Here is a 13,657-nt window from a genome sequence, read left to right on the forward strand (position 1 = left end):
GATCTACGAATCATCTTGGCAATTGGTGAAAAGCTTATGTTACAGGAGTAAAAACCATACATTAGAAAATAAACATGTGTACTTGTACTTTATTATTGCTAATCATTTCCACTGAAAGACTTTATTCATTATTGATTTAATGCATCATTAATTAGTCCTTAATTAGTAGGTTGCGTACAAGATGTCCTACTTATTACTGTAATGTTAATTACTTTATATAAAGTACTATGTCCTCAGGTGGTGTATGTGTGTGGGCGTGCATGTGTGTATCTATCTATCTATCTACATGCGTATGCTGCTTCACAAAAGCGAATGCTTCTCGTACTTTGCTTTTTCTAGATGGCAAACATTGTACCATGAACAACCTTAAACACACAATGAGGTTCAGTCATACACGCGCACACACAGTATTCTCTGCTTTTAACTCTGCATCCCTGGCGTTTCAGCTGCTTCTGGTTTTATGGCACTTTAATTAGCACCTCGCTGCCACATTAATCCTGAGGTGAGATTAAGTATCATCCAGTTAATTATTCTAAATAGCTTCGACAAAAACCGTCAGACCCCGAGGCATTTGCAGTGTGCATATATCTGCTGTATGTCCATCCTTCACGTGGGGTTGGGTCAAGGACTTCAAGATCAGGACTGAAATGAAGAAAACTTGGTGACACAATTCCCTCTGGCATATAGATAGATACGTACTGGCTGGTAACTGAGATACTCGCGACTCATGGAAAGAAAATCATAACCACGTAAGCTACCTTTTACATAAGCACAAGATAAATAAGTGTGCAGTGACCCTTGGGACAATGTGTAACGCGTCATACAGAATGGAGGAGACGGGGACTAGCATCCATATGCCAGAATCGCAGCTGCACGCGATGTAGAAAAAGTAAAAACGCACAGCACGCGATCCCAGTAGGAGCGTCCTGCCCGAGCCGTCGGCCGCTCTGGTCTGTGGGAACAGAACTGGCTGCACTGGAGCGTCCCGCCCCGTCCCGTCACGCACACGCGGCACGCGCTCCTTGTCAAAAGGCGTCAGTGCCAGATCTGAGGATCGCAGCATGTCCGAGTTCTCTCGGGAATTACCACTGCGGGGCAAGTGTTTGCAAAACATGCAGTCAGCGTAAAACCTTCCCCGGCATTAATAAGAGGAGCGTCGAGTCCCATCCCCAGCGTGTCTGTGATAGAATAAGCAAAGAAAAACACCATGTTGTTGACTAGGGAGACCAGAGCCAGTGCAGCGTTCATTCAGGCAGAACTGTGTGTATCTGTCTTCAGAACTGGCGGAATTCCAGGGCTTCCTCTATAGACACAAAACACGGGCGTCGCGCGTTCATGAAATACCTGCAGTAAATCTCACAAATGCGAAGACCAAGCACCCAGTACAGAGGAACGTCCATAACAGAAAAACCGATCGGAGGTGATAGAAAGCAAACGTAAGTACCGTGCCGGTGCCACCAGGGGGCACTAGAGGTCATTCTAAGTGTCAAAGACACCAAGGACAAAAGTTTCTCCCCGATCACCAGTCAGCAGATTGCTAGGAACCTGGAGGTGAACTCGGTGTCAATACAGCATATACTGTACTGTACCTCAGTACGCTCTATCTTAATGAGGCACTTCAGTATGTACTTCATAAAAAGCGCGTCACATACCATTAGTGCAGATAAGGCACACAGACACACTGACCGGGATCGGATCTAGGTCATTTTCGGCGGAGGACGTTTCTTTTCTTAGAGAAAACCTCCACGTACGTATAGAAGTCGTCTGCTGGCGTAGCTTTTCAGTGTGAGAGTTACAGGAGCCAGACTCCAAGCCCTAAATTCCAGCTTCTACATCTGGGTCAGCCTCCACTTGCGGAGACAGGCGGTGAAATCAAAACAGAAAGGTAACCAGTGTCAGGACGATAAGCTGTCTGTGCGATACAGGGTGCGAATAAACAAGCTGATCATAGAAGGACAAGCCTTAATAATTATCATGGAACCACACTTAATCGTGCTACTGGCAGCCTACAAGACATATGGAGTACCCTGCCTCCACACTATCGCCCCCTGCAGGCCACACACCAGGTCATCTTCCACACAGAGTCCCAGCAGGCCACCAGGCACAGATAAAAGCGAAGTTGCTCACGCAAGACAGGGCTGCTCCAGTTAATCTTCAGCCTGGATTCACACTGAGCCCTTAACCTGTGACCCAACTTCACAGCTATAAACGGTACAGGGGGGGCAGGCAGCGTTTGTCTGGTTGTCTGATAAGAAAAGAGGGAGACTGGAGAGCTTTATTAAAAAAAAAAGGCAACTTTATTAATACTTTTTCTTCAAGAAAATATAAAATCAGTTAAGGACATAGCATAGTTTTTTGCTTCAAACAAATAGAAACAAACTGCAGAGGTGTAGAGCAGGGCCCCCCCCCCCCACCACTCACCCCCCCACGGAGGCCCTCCCCCAGAGGAGACAACGGTGCCGCTGTCCGTGTTTCAACGTGCAAAGGAACAGGATGCATATAGAAGACAGGGTGTAGATAAGGCAGACCCTCAGGAACACATCGTGGAGGAAGCGTCCCGGCTAAAGTGACAGTGTCTTTAAATAAACCCCCCCCCCCCTCCCCAAAAAAAAGCTCAGCTTTCAGAAATACCTAGTATTGCACAAAGATCTACTAGTTATGTATGATTTGTGAAGATTTAACTAGTGGATCAAACCAGAAGTGGGATAAACTTGCCGGCGGGACAGAGGCAAAAACTCACATCATGATTAATATTCAGCTTAGTTATACTTTCAAGTAAGACAGTAATCGGCTGAGGCACAGCGACTGACTAGGGCATCTCCTGGTTTCGCTTTCGCCGTATCACCAGTGTGATAAGGCATCCCCCTTTCACCGAGATACCGCCGGGAGCCTGCTAGGCCAGTTTGACGGAGATAGGCTGCTCCTATCAGACATGGCCGGGGTCACATGGTTCGGGGACAGTGCCGGGACTGGACGCTCATTGCTCGTCAGTGTAAGTGCATGGGAGCAGAACCATAGAACTTATTGCATGTTCACTATAATAAACTGGAAGAGGATTTAAAACGTAAATTTAAATAAGCATTAAAATAAAGTAAAACTGGCAAATACATAGAATTTACATTTGTCTGACTTTCACTGGATTAGGAAAAAAACAGCAGAGACATGTTGTAGATAGCGCTCCTCAGGTCAATTGATTCACTTCGGTTAAAAAAAAATATATATATATTTAAAGTAAATATTTAAAATACACAGATTGTCAGAGGATCTTAAAACATATCTCAGTGACGGCTGGTTGAAGTCTGTGGTGTTTGGCCGGGAAGGGCCGACCTTCACGTGCGGCACATCTCTGGGTCGAATTCACTGGAGCAACCGAGAGGGGGCACCCCCTGGTGGATGGGAGGAGGAGTGACGTCTGTCCCCGCCAGGCTAAACAAACTGGCGCAGGTAGGCAGGTAGACATGTTGTGCACGCTCCACTCTCGCCCGGCACACTGGGCATGACTGCAAAGACAGTGGCACAGATCAGCGAGTGCAACATCGCCCCTTTCGTGCACACAGCATCCATTAAGACGCCAACCGTCGTGTTTGCAGGATGCCAAAGCTCGCTACCCGCTACCCTAACCTCGACATATGCCAAACTATGCAACTCACACAGGAAGGAGAGACTTGTAAGAAAAAAACAGAAGTAGCACATAAACACATACTAGCAACTAAAAATACTTCTTCCCACTTTGTACTAAACGTTTAACGTGCAGCTAAAACGGGCTTACAGGAAGTGTGCATTGCAGATGGACATTTGCTCACGAGTCTACGAGTCACTTTCTGAAGAAACTCATGACATTCCCAGAGGCTTCTGGGAACCCCCTAGACACATACTCTCCACAGGTCAGAACTGCGCAGACCCAGTTAGAATTAAATCAGAACCAGTCAGAACCACTCCCCCCTTACCTGCAGCTGGGCTGCGCAGCCCTGGCAGCAGACCATGTGACCACAGGGGCAGAAGGCAGTGTCAGTCTCCCCTTCACAGCAGAGCGTGCACAACAGCGCCTCCCGCAGCCTCTCCAGCCTCTCCAGCAGGGCGCGGCTCTGCGGGCAGCTGCCGCAGTCGGGCTCGCCCTGAGTGGCGGGGGCCCCGAGTGGCGAGTGGGGGGGCGCGTACTGTCCGGCACGCACCACCAGGTCCACCAGGCCGGCATTGTAGAGCACGCGGCGCGCGTGGTCATACACCTCTTTGGAGGTGCGCCGGATATCGAAGACGTATTTCTTGCCCAGGTTGACATTCTCGTTGAGGAACAGGGACGCCAGATGGCCCTTGAAGTCGCGGCTGTACTGCATCATGACAGCGTTGGTCACCGTGTCACACCTGAAGACCCCCCCCCCAGAAACAGATTAAATGAACTGGTCCATTCAGATTTCCCTGTAGTAACACCCACTGCAAAGCCGTAATTTCTATAATAGAGGGTATCAGAGATACGAAAGATTAATGTATGTGGGTATTTGTCTCTAATAGCCCAGTTTTCCCAAACGGGCAGTAAAAGGCCTTCCCAGCGGGGGGGTCCCAAGCCGCACTATACAAACAGCTGACGCGCTGGTTTACATTGGAACGACCATCAGAAGTCAGTTCAAACAAACCAATGTAAGCTTTTGAATACAAACAACATGCACAGCTGAGACGTATCTGAATGGGTCATTGTTACTCCATGTCAGCTGCCAATGGCAAAGCGGCTCATGAAAGGCTGTTAAACAAGACCTTAGCCCACAGCCATATTTACCAAAACCATTAACAGGACTGAGGGAAACCCCAAACCAAAAGTAAACAACGAAGACGAGAGACAGTGGGATACAAGCCGAAAGCGCGTCGTTATGGAAAGTGGAGCTGAACACGCACACGCACACGCACACGCACTGACCGGTAGAAGGCGTGTGTCTCGGTGATGGCCCGGTAGAGTCCGCTGGCCGCCCGGCTACTGATCAGCTTGAAGAGCAGCACCACGCTGTCGCCAGACTCCTTGGTCACCGTCAGGTAGACGCTCTTTCCTGACTGGGTCGCTATCTGGATAACCGGATAGGCGATCCTTTGACCAGAGAGACGGGTGCGTGTTTGGTCAGCGCCGCAAAAAAAAGCCGACTGCAGCAATTACCCAGAATGCACAAAGCAGACGGCCGCGCTACCTGTTGATGAGAGTCAGGTCATCCCTGCAGACGGAGATGCCCTCTGGGCCGATGCCGACAGCCAGCTTCTGGCCCGTGGCGTCCCGCGCCCAGTGCCATTCTACCCCGTAGTGCTCCAGCGTGGAGACTAGCTGCAGGGCCTGGTACTGCACCGCCTGTGCACTCAGTCCCGCCAGGGCCTTGTGCTTGGAAATGATGCTGCATGAGAACAGGACAGAGGAGGTCAGCATATACGAGACAGCAGGAGCAGCCCACCCTGCCCTGCCCCCTCCAGTCATGTGACCAGCAAGGAACTCCCCCGCTTGTGAAAGAGCAGTTCAGTTAAAACAGAGGTTATACACTATATTGGCAAAAGTTTTGGGACACTTGCATGTACATACACAAACTTTAATGACATCCCATTCTTAATATGGAACTGGCCCACCCTCTGCAGTTACTAGATTCAACTCTTCTGGGAAGGTTGTCCACAAGGTTTAGGAGTGTGTTTGAGAATTTTTGACCATTCTTCCAGGAGAGTATTTGTCAGGTCAGGCACTGATGTTGGATGTGAAGGCCTGGCTCACAGTCTCCGCGCTAATTCATCCCAAAGGTGTTCTATCAGGTTGGGGTCAGGGTTAATGCAGGCCAGTCAAGTTCCTCCACACCAGACTCGCTCATCCATGTCCTTATGGACCTTGCTTTGTGCATGAAATTGTCCAAAATGACTTGAATGCTGCAACATTAAGAGTTCTTTTCACTGGAACTAAGGGGCCAAATCCAACCGCTGAAAAACAACCCCACACCATAATCCCCCCTCCAAACTTTACACTTGGCAGAATGCAGTCAGGCAAGTACGGTTCTCCTGCCAATCGCCAAGCCCAGACACGTCCATCGCATTGCCAGACGGAGAAGCGTGATTCCAGCTCTAGAATCCAGTGGCGTCGTGCTTTACACCACTGCATCTGAGGCTTTGCATTAACTTGGTGAACTTCCATTCCATGAAGTTCTCTTCGTACTGTTCTTGAGCTAATCTGAAGGCCACGTGAAGTTTGGAGCTCTGTAGCTATTGACTCTGCAGACAGTTGGCGACGTCTGCACACTGTGCACCTCAGCATGCGTTGTCCCTGCTCTGTGATTTTACATGGTCTACCACTTCATGACCAAGTTGCTGTTGTTCCAAATTGCTTCCACTTTGTTATAATACCACTAACAGTTGACTGGAATATTTAGCAGCAAGGAAATTTCACGAATGGACTTATTGCACAGGTGGCATCCTACCACAGTGCCATACCTGAATTCACTGAACTGCTGAGAGTGACCCATTCTTTAGAAACAGTCTGCATGCCTAGGTGACCTGTGGCTATGGAAATGATTGGAACACCTGAATTCAATGATTTGCAGGGGTGTCCCCAAAACTTTTGACAATATAGTGTATGAACCAGAAGTACCGCCACAGGGAAAGAATGAGGTCAAGGCATGAAGCGGAGAGGGTCTGAAAACACAAAGCACAGTGATAATCTTACTGATTAACCAGGCTGTTAGTGTGCAGTTTAACACGTGAACATTCTAACCCCAAAAAGGACCCAGAAACCCTCTATAAGGGGTCTGACTGACACAACCCACTCATCCCGCACTCGTGTGCGTACAGAACACCACCCCCGTGTTCTGACACAGCCTGACTGCCGGCCTACGCCCAGGGCCAAAGCGGCAACGCTTTCAGGACGCCGGCTGACTCAACACCCCGCTCTCATTTTCCTATGAAACATTTACGTCCCCGAAAAAGGAAATTTCGACAGTTTGCCAGCAGATTCCCGAAGTCCAGCACAAATAGGAAATAAGCAGGAATATTTCCCATTTATTAGTTCTGACCCGTGGGGGCGGCCTCACCTCTCGATGGCAGCAGCGCCAGGCTCCCGCCCGCAGAGCTCGCAGTACCAGTACTTGGCAGTGTTCTGGTTGTAGTCCCCGAACTCGACCTGGGCCAGCAGCGCGCTCAGCATCTCCGCCTGCTCCGGGCTCATCCGCATATGCCCGTTCTGAAGGTCCTCCTTGATGTGCATGAAGAACAGGTGCCTGGAGTGGTAGGGGGAGACGGGGGCGGTCAGTAAACAGGGTAATCAGGGGTAGGAGGGCTGAGGTATGCATGTGTCTGTGCCAGTCAAGCAGCCTGTCCTTGGGGGGGGGGGGGGGGTTGGCAGCTGATACGTGGAGGGTTTCTGCCAACAGCTGGACTGAACACAGGGGGACAGTGTGACCGCAGACAGTTATAAACAGTCACGACTCGAGGAATCCAGTGCCATCAGCACCCAGGTGGGGTTGAAGGGAGGGCAGGGGCGTGTGCGGGCATGTCACTGGGAAGTGCGGGGGACGGGGAGTCCCGGGTTCGAGCGCATCACGCAGAAAGGGGAGAGCTGTGACCCCTGAACATTCGGGAGACAGCTCACTGCGAGAGTGACCCAGCAAGGACACGGCGCAGCCCCCGTCAGAAAGAGCGGCACGCTCGATACCGACGCCCCCGCCCGGACACCCAAAGCTGGCAGGAGGATCTTACACCCCACCCGAAATGAGTCTGTAGGAGGTGCGGCAGCTTATCAATTATTCAGCTTTGCTGCACAAACAGGCTTTCGACCCAGTTTCATTTGGACTGCCTGAGCAATCCCAGCCATGGGGGGGGGTACAGCTACCCCGAAACACAGCCGAACCTCAGGTCCAGACCCCCACCAGGCCCCCTCCCAGACACGCCAACCGACCTGCAGTGACCTCGCTGACCACAGCTGCAGGGGGCACAAGTTAAACCAGATATCTTCCCGTTTTGGGCAGCAAATAAGGTCACAGACACCCCCTGTCCCCACGCAACGAATACTTCCGCCAATCAGATTAAGCGTAACAGTACCCCGCTGTACAAGGAGCCGTCTGGAGGGAAACGTGAGCTGCTGCTGGTAAACAAAAGGACACGCCCAGGGGTTACTGCCGGACACGCCGCCACCGCGCCCAACCAGCCTTTCCAGCCCCCCCCAGTGCCACAGAATGTTTATGCATGACTTTGACGGAAAGTCATGACACAAGCAGCACATAGTGGCGCCGGCGGTGGGAGGATCTAGGCAGGCGGGGGCAGCAGGCTCTGTAGGACGCCTGGCCAATCCTGCACCTCGGCTGCGGAGAAACGCCATTGGCCGACTAATCTGTTACCTCAGAGCTCCCCCTGGCTCCACACAGGCCACTCTGTATTTTCGGGTTCACGGGACCCATCAGTGAACTAGAACATTCAGCTGTCGCTTGGTCCCCCACTCGTGTGAACCCCCCTGCACCGTCTCACCACGGAGATTCTCAGTCACGCACTTCCTGTTTACAGCTGCTCCGAACCCGATGGCCACGTGACGCTCACCTTTGAGCAGAGATGCTTTTATGGATATGATGAAAGATCAGTGATACCTTCATGCCTCTAGGATCACAGAGACCGGCAGACCGACCAAATACATCCACGCTCTTAAATAAAAAATAAATGAATAAAGCGCGTGTAGATTTGCCTAAACTGATTCCTCAGGCCGGACACCTGCTTTCTGTCCGACACAGCACTCACACACAGAACGGCTACTTTGCCTCAAGATTCAAGATTCCTTGCACAAAAAAACAGGTCAGACGAACTGAAAGTCTCCTTGAGTGACTTTATAGCCAGACAATCTGCGCAGAACAGAGTAAACTACACCGAAGTCCGGACTGAGCAGAGAGATACCCTCCCCACGCACGGAGGCAGTAAGCCAGCCCTATCGCTCTCCAGGAAGTTCAAAGCCGATGGGAAGGGGACACAGAGCATGAGGAACACGGACTTGCTAATTCTACTTAATCCTGCTGCAGGCCAGCTTGGGTACAGGGTGTAAATCTGCACTTATGCCCAGTCGACTCCTTGACAGCATGCATGTCTGTAATGCACCTTCTGCCTTAATTGCACGTCCCTTTGGACAAAAGGGACTGATAAATAAAGGCACGCAGGCAGGCACTTGCACAAAGCAGAGGCTCCAGGCTGGCATGTCATAATCTACCACACATAACGGCAATGCAGCAACCATGAGCACAGATCCGGAATAATTTGATTACCAAGCTCAAACTGCTTCATGGGTGGAAAACGGGGTCAGTTCAATAGAGAGGGAGCGAGAGAGCAACATCACAAAGGCAACAGGATGTGTCAGGAGGCTGAGGCACCCCAGCAAAGGCGGGATGTGGTCCAGATGTGTCCTTACATGACCGACACCATGTGGCGTCCCCAGGACTAAGGTTCCATTATTCAAATCACACACATATTCCCAGGAATTATCAAACAGCCATCCATGTTACCATTAATTAAACACATTTTTAATCAGGACTCAGGCACACGGTGGAGTCCTGAGCTTCACCCCCACCCCACCCCCGATTCCCAGTCGAACATCTGTCTTAGCACCGCTCAGATACACCCTCAGAGGGCGCTAATCACACCAGAAGGTGGCACAATATGGTGGTTTGGAACAATGGGCTCCGCTGAAGGGACAGAATCTCGGCACCACAGGGGAGCGTCTTCAACGATTCTGGGGGTGCCTATTTATCAGGGCCAGCCTCGGCAGCAAGCTACAAGAGGGGTGTGTGTGTGTGTGTGTGTGTGTGTGTGTGTGTGTGTGTGTCTGTGTGGAGTTTCCAACAGGAACACGTAGATCTCCACGTAACGCCCCGAGCGTGTATACCACCCTGTTAGCACCCAAGCAGGAACTGCAAAAGCCTCACTCTTCAACTACACAGAATCCCCCCCCCCTTCACCAAGGGCCGAGCCACATGCCTAGTGACTGGACCGGGCCGGCCAATCAGAAGACGAGTTTTGCGATCTGTGGGCGGCGTGCTAACAACGATGCTTCAGAGCGGATGGGCGGCATGGCCCCGGGCTCTCTGGCAGAGGTTAGAGAGAGTCAGTGAACTCCAGTAACACTGGATGATCTCACTCACCTAGTTACTGCTAACGATCGCTGTCGGGCAGACAAGAGGCTCACTGTTAGTCAGAGGCGCCATAAGGACGGCAAGCGGACCAACGGCGTGGGTTTTGCTCCGGTGGACTAGTGTACTCACCAACACGTCGACCCAGAACCCCACAGACACACAGGGGTGAAGTGCCCAAGGCAGCCTCAACCACAGAAAGATTGGGGGGGGGGGGGGAGATTAACAGGCACCCCAGAGTTCCAGCTAGACTCTCCTGCCCCGGCTGCTTGGGCTGACCGAGGACAGACGCAGCCCAAGCAGCCGCCAACACGCCGCTCACTCCACACCGTCCATGCCCGACGCATGAAACCAACCCGCGCACAAGTGCAGGAAGCGCAGCAGAAGAGCAGAGGGAACAGGCCGGCGACATGCGGAAGCCGGGGGCCTAACCCGACCTCGTGCTGCCGCGTCCCCTGGCAACACCAGACGCATAACTTCCTGCTAAGCCACCAACAGCTTGCTATGAAAACGTGGATGGGCAGAAAAGGCCCAGTTCAAGTGGAAAAACGAGGACAGAAGACACCACGAAGACCACGAACACCCCAAAAAAAAAAAAAAAAAAAAAAACGCAACAGCGCATGCCGCAGAGAAGCTCTGTGTAGCGTGCGCATTAAAGAAAGCGCATGTCAGCAAGAAACTGACATGTGCAAATCGCAATAAATGCATGTCCTACACAGGCTCTGTAACACGCATATTAAATGTGCATGTCGCTGTAAGGTCTTAATAGTGGCAGCACGAGTTCCTTATGCTGGATGGCCGCCTGCGCCATGGAACACACGCATACTAAATTAGAAACCGGACGCTGCCCCCCCACCGGCCCTGCCATCTGTTTGAGACCGCTCCGTTCTGCCAGGGGTCAGCCAACGGCTGGGCACCCAAACGAATTACTCAGCAACACCCCCCCCCCTCCCCGCCAACTCTGACTGAACAAAAGGCATGCGTCCGGCCCCCAGAGGGAGGGGGGACGGGTTCAACACGAAGCGGGGCCCCAGGCTCACTGTGACACTGGTGACCCGCCACGCCGAGGCGTGCTGAGACACGGACCGCGGTATCCATGCAGGATTTGGATATCGCAGGACGCTGAACAAAGGTAGGAGAGACGGGAAAACACCCCCAAAATGTCTCAGACACAAAATAGCCCTGTCAGGCTGTGAGCCACGCCAAGTCCGATCTGAACGTTCCCTAAGGGGTATTCCACAAAGCAGCTGCATAACTTAAGCTAAATGGGGGGGGGGGAAACTGTCCAATAGTGGGGGCGATAAGTGACATTCCTATTGGACAATCCTTACATTTAGCTTAAATTATTAGGCTAATGACAAAATCCTGTTTTGTGGAATAACCCCCCCCCCCCCAAAGTGAAAACAAAACAAGACAGCCTCAGGCAAGAAAGGAAAAACAAAAAGGAGGAAACATGAAGCAAGCATGCTGCAGAGAGCAAAGAAACCTGAGCACAGAGAGGGGGAGGGGCTCTGACGCCTTTATGCTCAGTAATGACCTAAAGTAACACCGAGGGACCGGGGTTACTATAGGGCGCCGTGCTGTGAAGGATACTTTCAGCTTCACAAGGAAGCAGTTTGTTATTCAATTACACCCAGTGGTCTGAGGCTCTGATGACAGCGCAGGTTCATCCACCTCATCATAAGACAGCACTGCAAAGACGTCGTCTGTATTTAAGCGTCCGTCATGTCAGCTCTGTCGTATGTGAATATCTCTTTTAGACCATGAAGTTTAAGTAATCCCCCCCCCTAGTTGGAAAATAAGCCACACTAGAGCACTTCACCTGGTCTGCTCCTGCAGGATGAGATGGGGCTCCACAAAGTACTTGACTCGCAGCTTGAGTCTGCAAGGAGAGACACTGTCCACCTGCTGCGAGATCCTGTTTCGGAGATTCAGCCACAGGCTCTCTCCTTTACAGCCGGAATACTGCAGTCCGAAGTAATCCACTTCTATTATTCCCAGCTTCCTACATACCTGGGGGGGGCAGCACAAAGCACGGTGCTTATTGCTGCACGTTTGACACTTCTGTTACAGGAGTCATTTTTTACAGGAAGGTTTTAATAAGACAGTCAACGAAAACTGATACAGGTAGTCAACACCGTGAAGCAAGTTACACAAGGCGGGGGGGTGCATTTAACTTTTATAATGGCGGTGATGCAGTTAAGAGATGTTTTATTTCCCCCCTTAACGAATAGCTGTTCCTAAGGAAGTGCATAACACGCTCCTTATACAGGAAATATCACAGCACCATGCGTCGGTCTAAAAGGTCGCCTAAGACGATGAAATGGTCCTTAGATCGCCAAACACAAACTCCCATCCCTGAATGAAAGTCAGCTAACAAATAGAAGTATTAACTTCTAAAATTTAGATCACGCAACACAGCGCCAGTGAGATATTTTTGAACATATTTCGTTTCAGTAGGTTAAAATAGCACATTCACGCCGCAATGAGAATAAGATCCGCATAAAGACGAGCTGGCTGCCTTAGAAAGGGGAAGGAATCATACGGGCGAGCGTTTGACCTATAGTAACCTCTTCAAGTAAGTTTCACGAAGCGCAAGTAAAACAGAGAACGAAAGACTACGCGATCAGTAACGCATCACACAAATATGTGTAACTTCGCATTATCTCTAGTGAAGTAAACTGAGAATAAGGAACAAACTTCAAACTGATGCTCCCCATGAAAGACTCGACTTTTCCCTATACTTTCTCGCTCCTCGTGTGAAGTAGGCAAACACATGAGCGCACTGTTTTGATACAACTGAGGATGATGCTATCCCACTCTCATTGAGTAACACGATTATACACAAATAAACAAACCCGTATGTTTTGTTTTCTTCCTCTTAGTTACAAACCTTAACAGCCTTTACTATAGATGTACACGGAAACTTAATCAAACCGCAACATGTTTGCAAACGGATGCACAACAAATAACATCAATCGGGCACCAAAACAGGATGAAAACACACAGCGGATCTCTGTACCTTATTCAGACAGTCTTCGCCGTTTGCTTTGGTATCAACCTCCACCTCCATCACCACCGAATCGGGACGGGTAATATGGCAGATCATTTTCCCGTTTCGGCGACGCCGCAGAATCTTTGGTCTCGTCTTTCTTCAAAGAAAAAAACAACAAACATAAAATAAAAACCAGCAGGGCCGCTTTTCCCGCCGCCCTACATGAAGCTCTCAGTCACTCGCGGAGCCCAGTCCTGTCTGCGCTCTCAGCTGTATTTCAGCGCACTGCCTCCACCGATAACGTCACCCGGCAGCCAATGACGACGCGCCGGCCACCGGCTATGTGGCGCCCCCCGCCGGCCGACTCCGAAACTGCTAATTTCAAGCGAGTCCCCCTTGAAGTTTAATGAAGCCGCCCAGGCTGGCGGTGGCTCTTCCGCTCCGACAAGTGGAGCTTTGGGTCTTTCGGGCTAAATGTATTGTTGAAAGCACGACGCGTTTCCCCTCCCCACTGTCCAGGTGCCAAAACTCCATTTACTTCCATAGAATAAATTTT

General features: G+C 50.8%; 1 protein-coding gene across 1 annotated transcript; it reads right to left on the bottom strand.

Moving 5' to 3' along the window:
• Positions 1 to 2,769: 2,769 nt before the first annotated feature.
• Positions 2,770 to 13,447, bottom strand: mylipa (myosin regulatory light chain interacting protein a). Its single transcript, XM_023812046.2, has 7 exons — positions 13,129 to 13,447; positions 11,929 to 12,119; positions 7,038 to 7,223; positions 5,172 to 5,369; positions 4,910 to 5,074; positions 3,948 to 4,362; positions 2,770 to 3,500 (listed from the first exon to the last, which is right to left on the bottom strand). The coding sequence occupies exons 1-7, from the start codon at positions 13,213 to 13,215 to the stop codon at positions 3,330 to 3,332; spliced, it is 1,413 nt and encodes a 470-aa protein (XP_023667814.2). The 5' UTR covers positions 13,216 to 13,447; the 3' UTR covers positions 2,770 to 3,329.
• Positions 13,448 to 13,657: the final 210 nt, after the last annotated feature.

This window comes from Paramormyrops kingsleyae, chromosome 23, assembly GCF_048594095.1.
Source record: "Paramormyrops kingsleyae isolate MSU_618 chromosome 23, PKINGS_0.4, whole genome shotgun sequence".
Classification (NCBI taxonomy): Eukaryota; Metazoa; Chordata; class Actinopteri; order Osteoglossiformes; family Mormyridae; genus Paramormyrops; species Paramormyrops kingsleyae.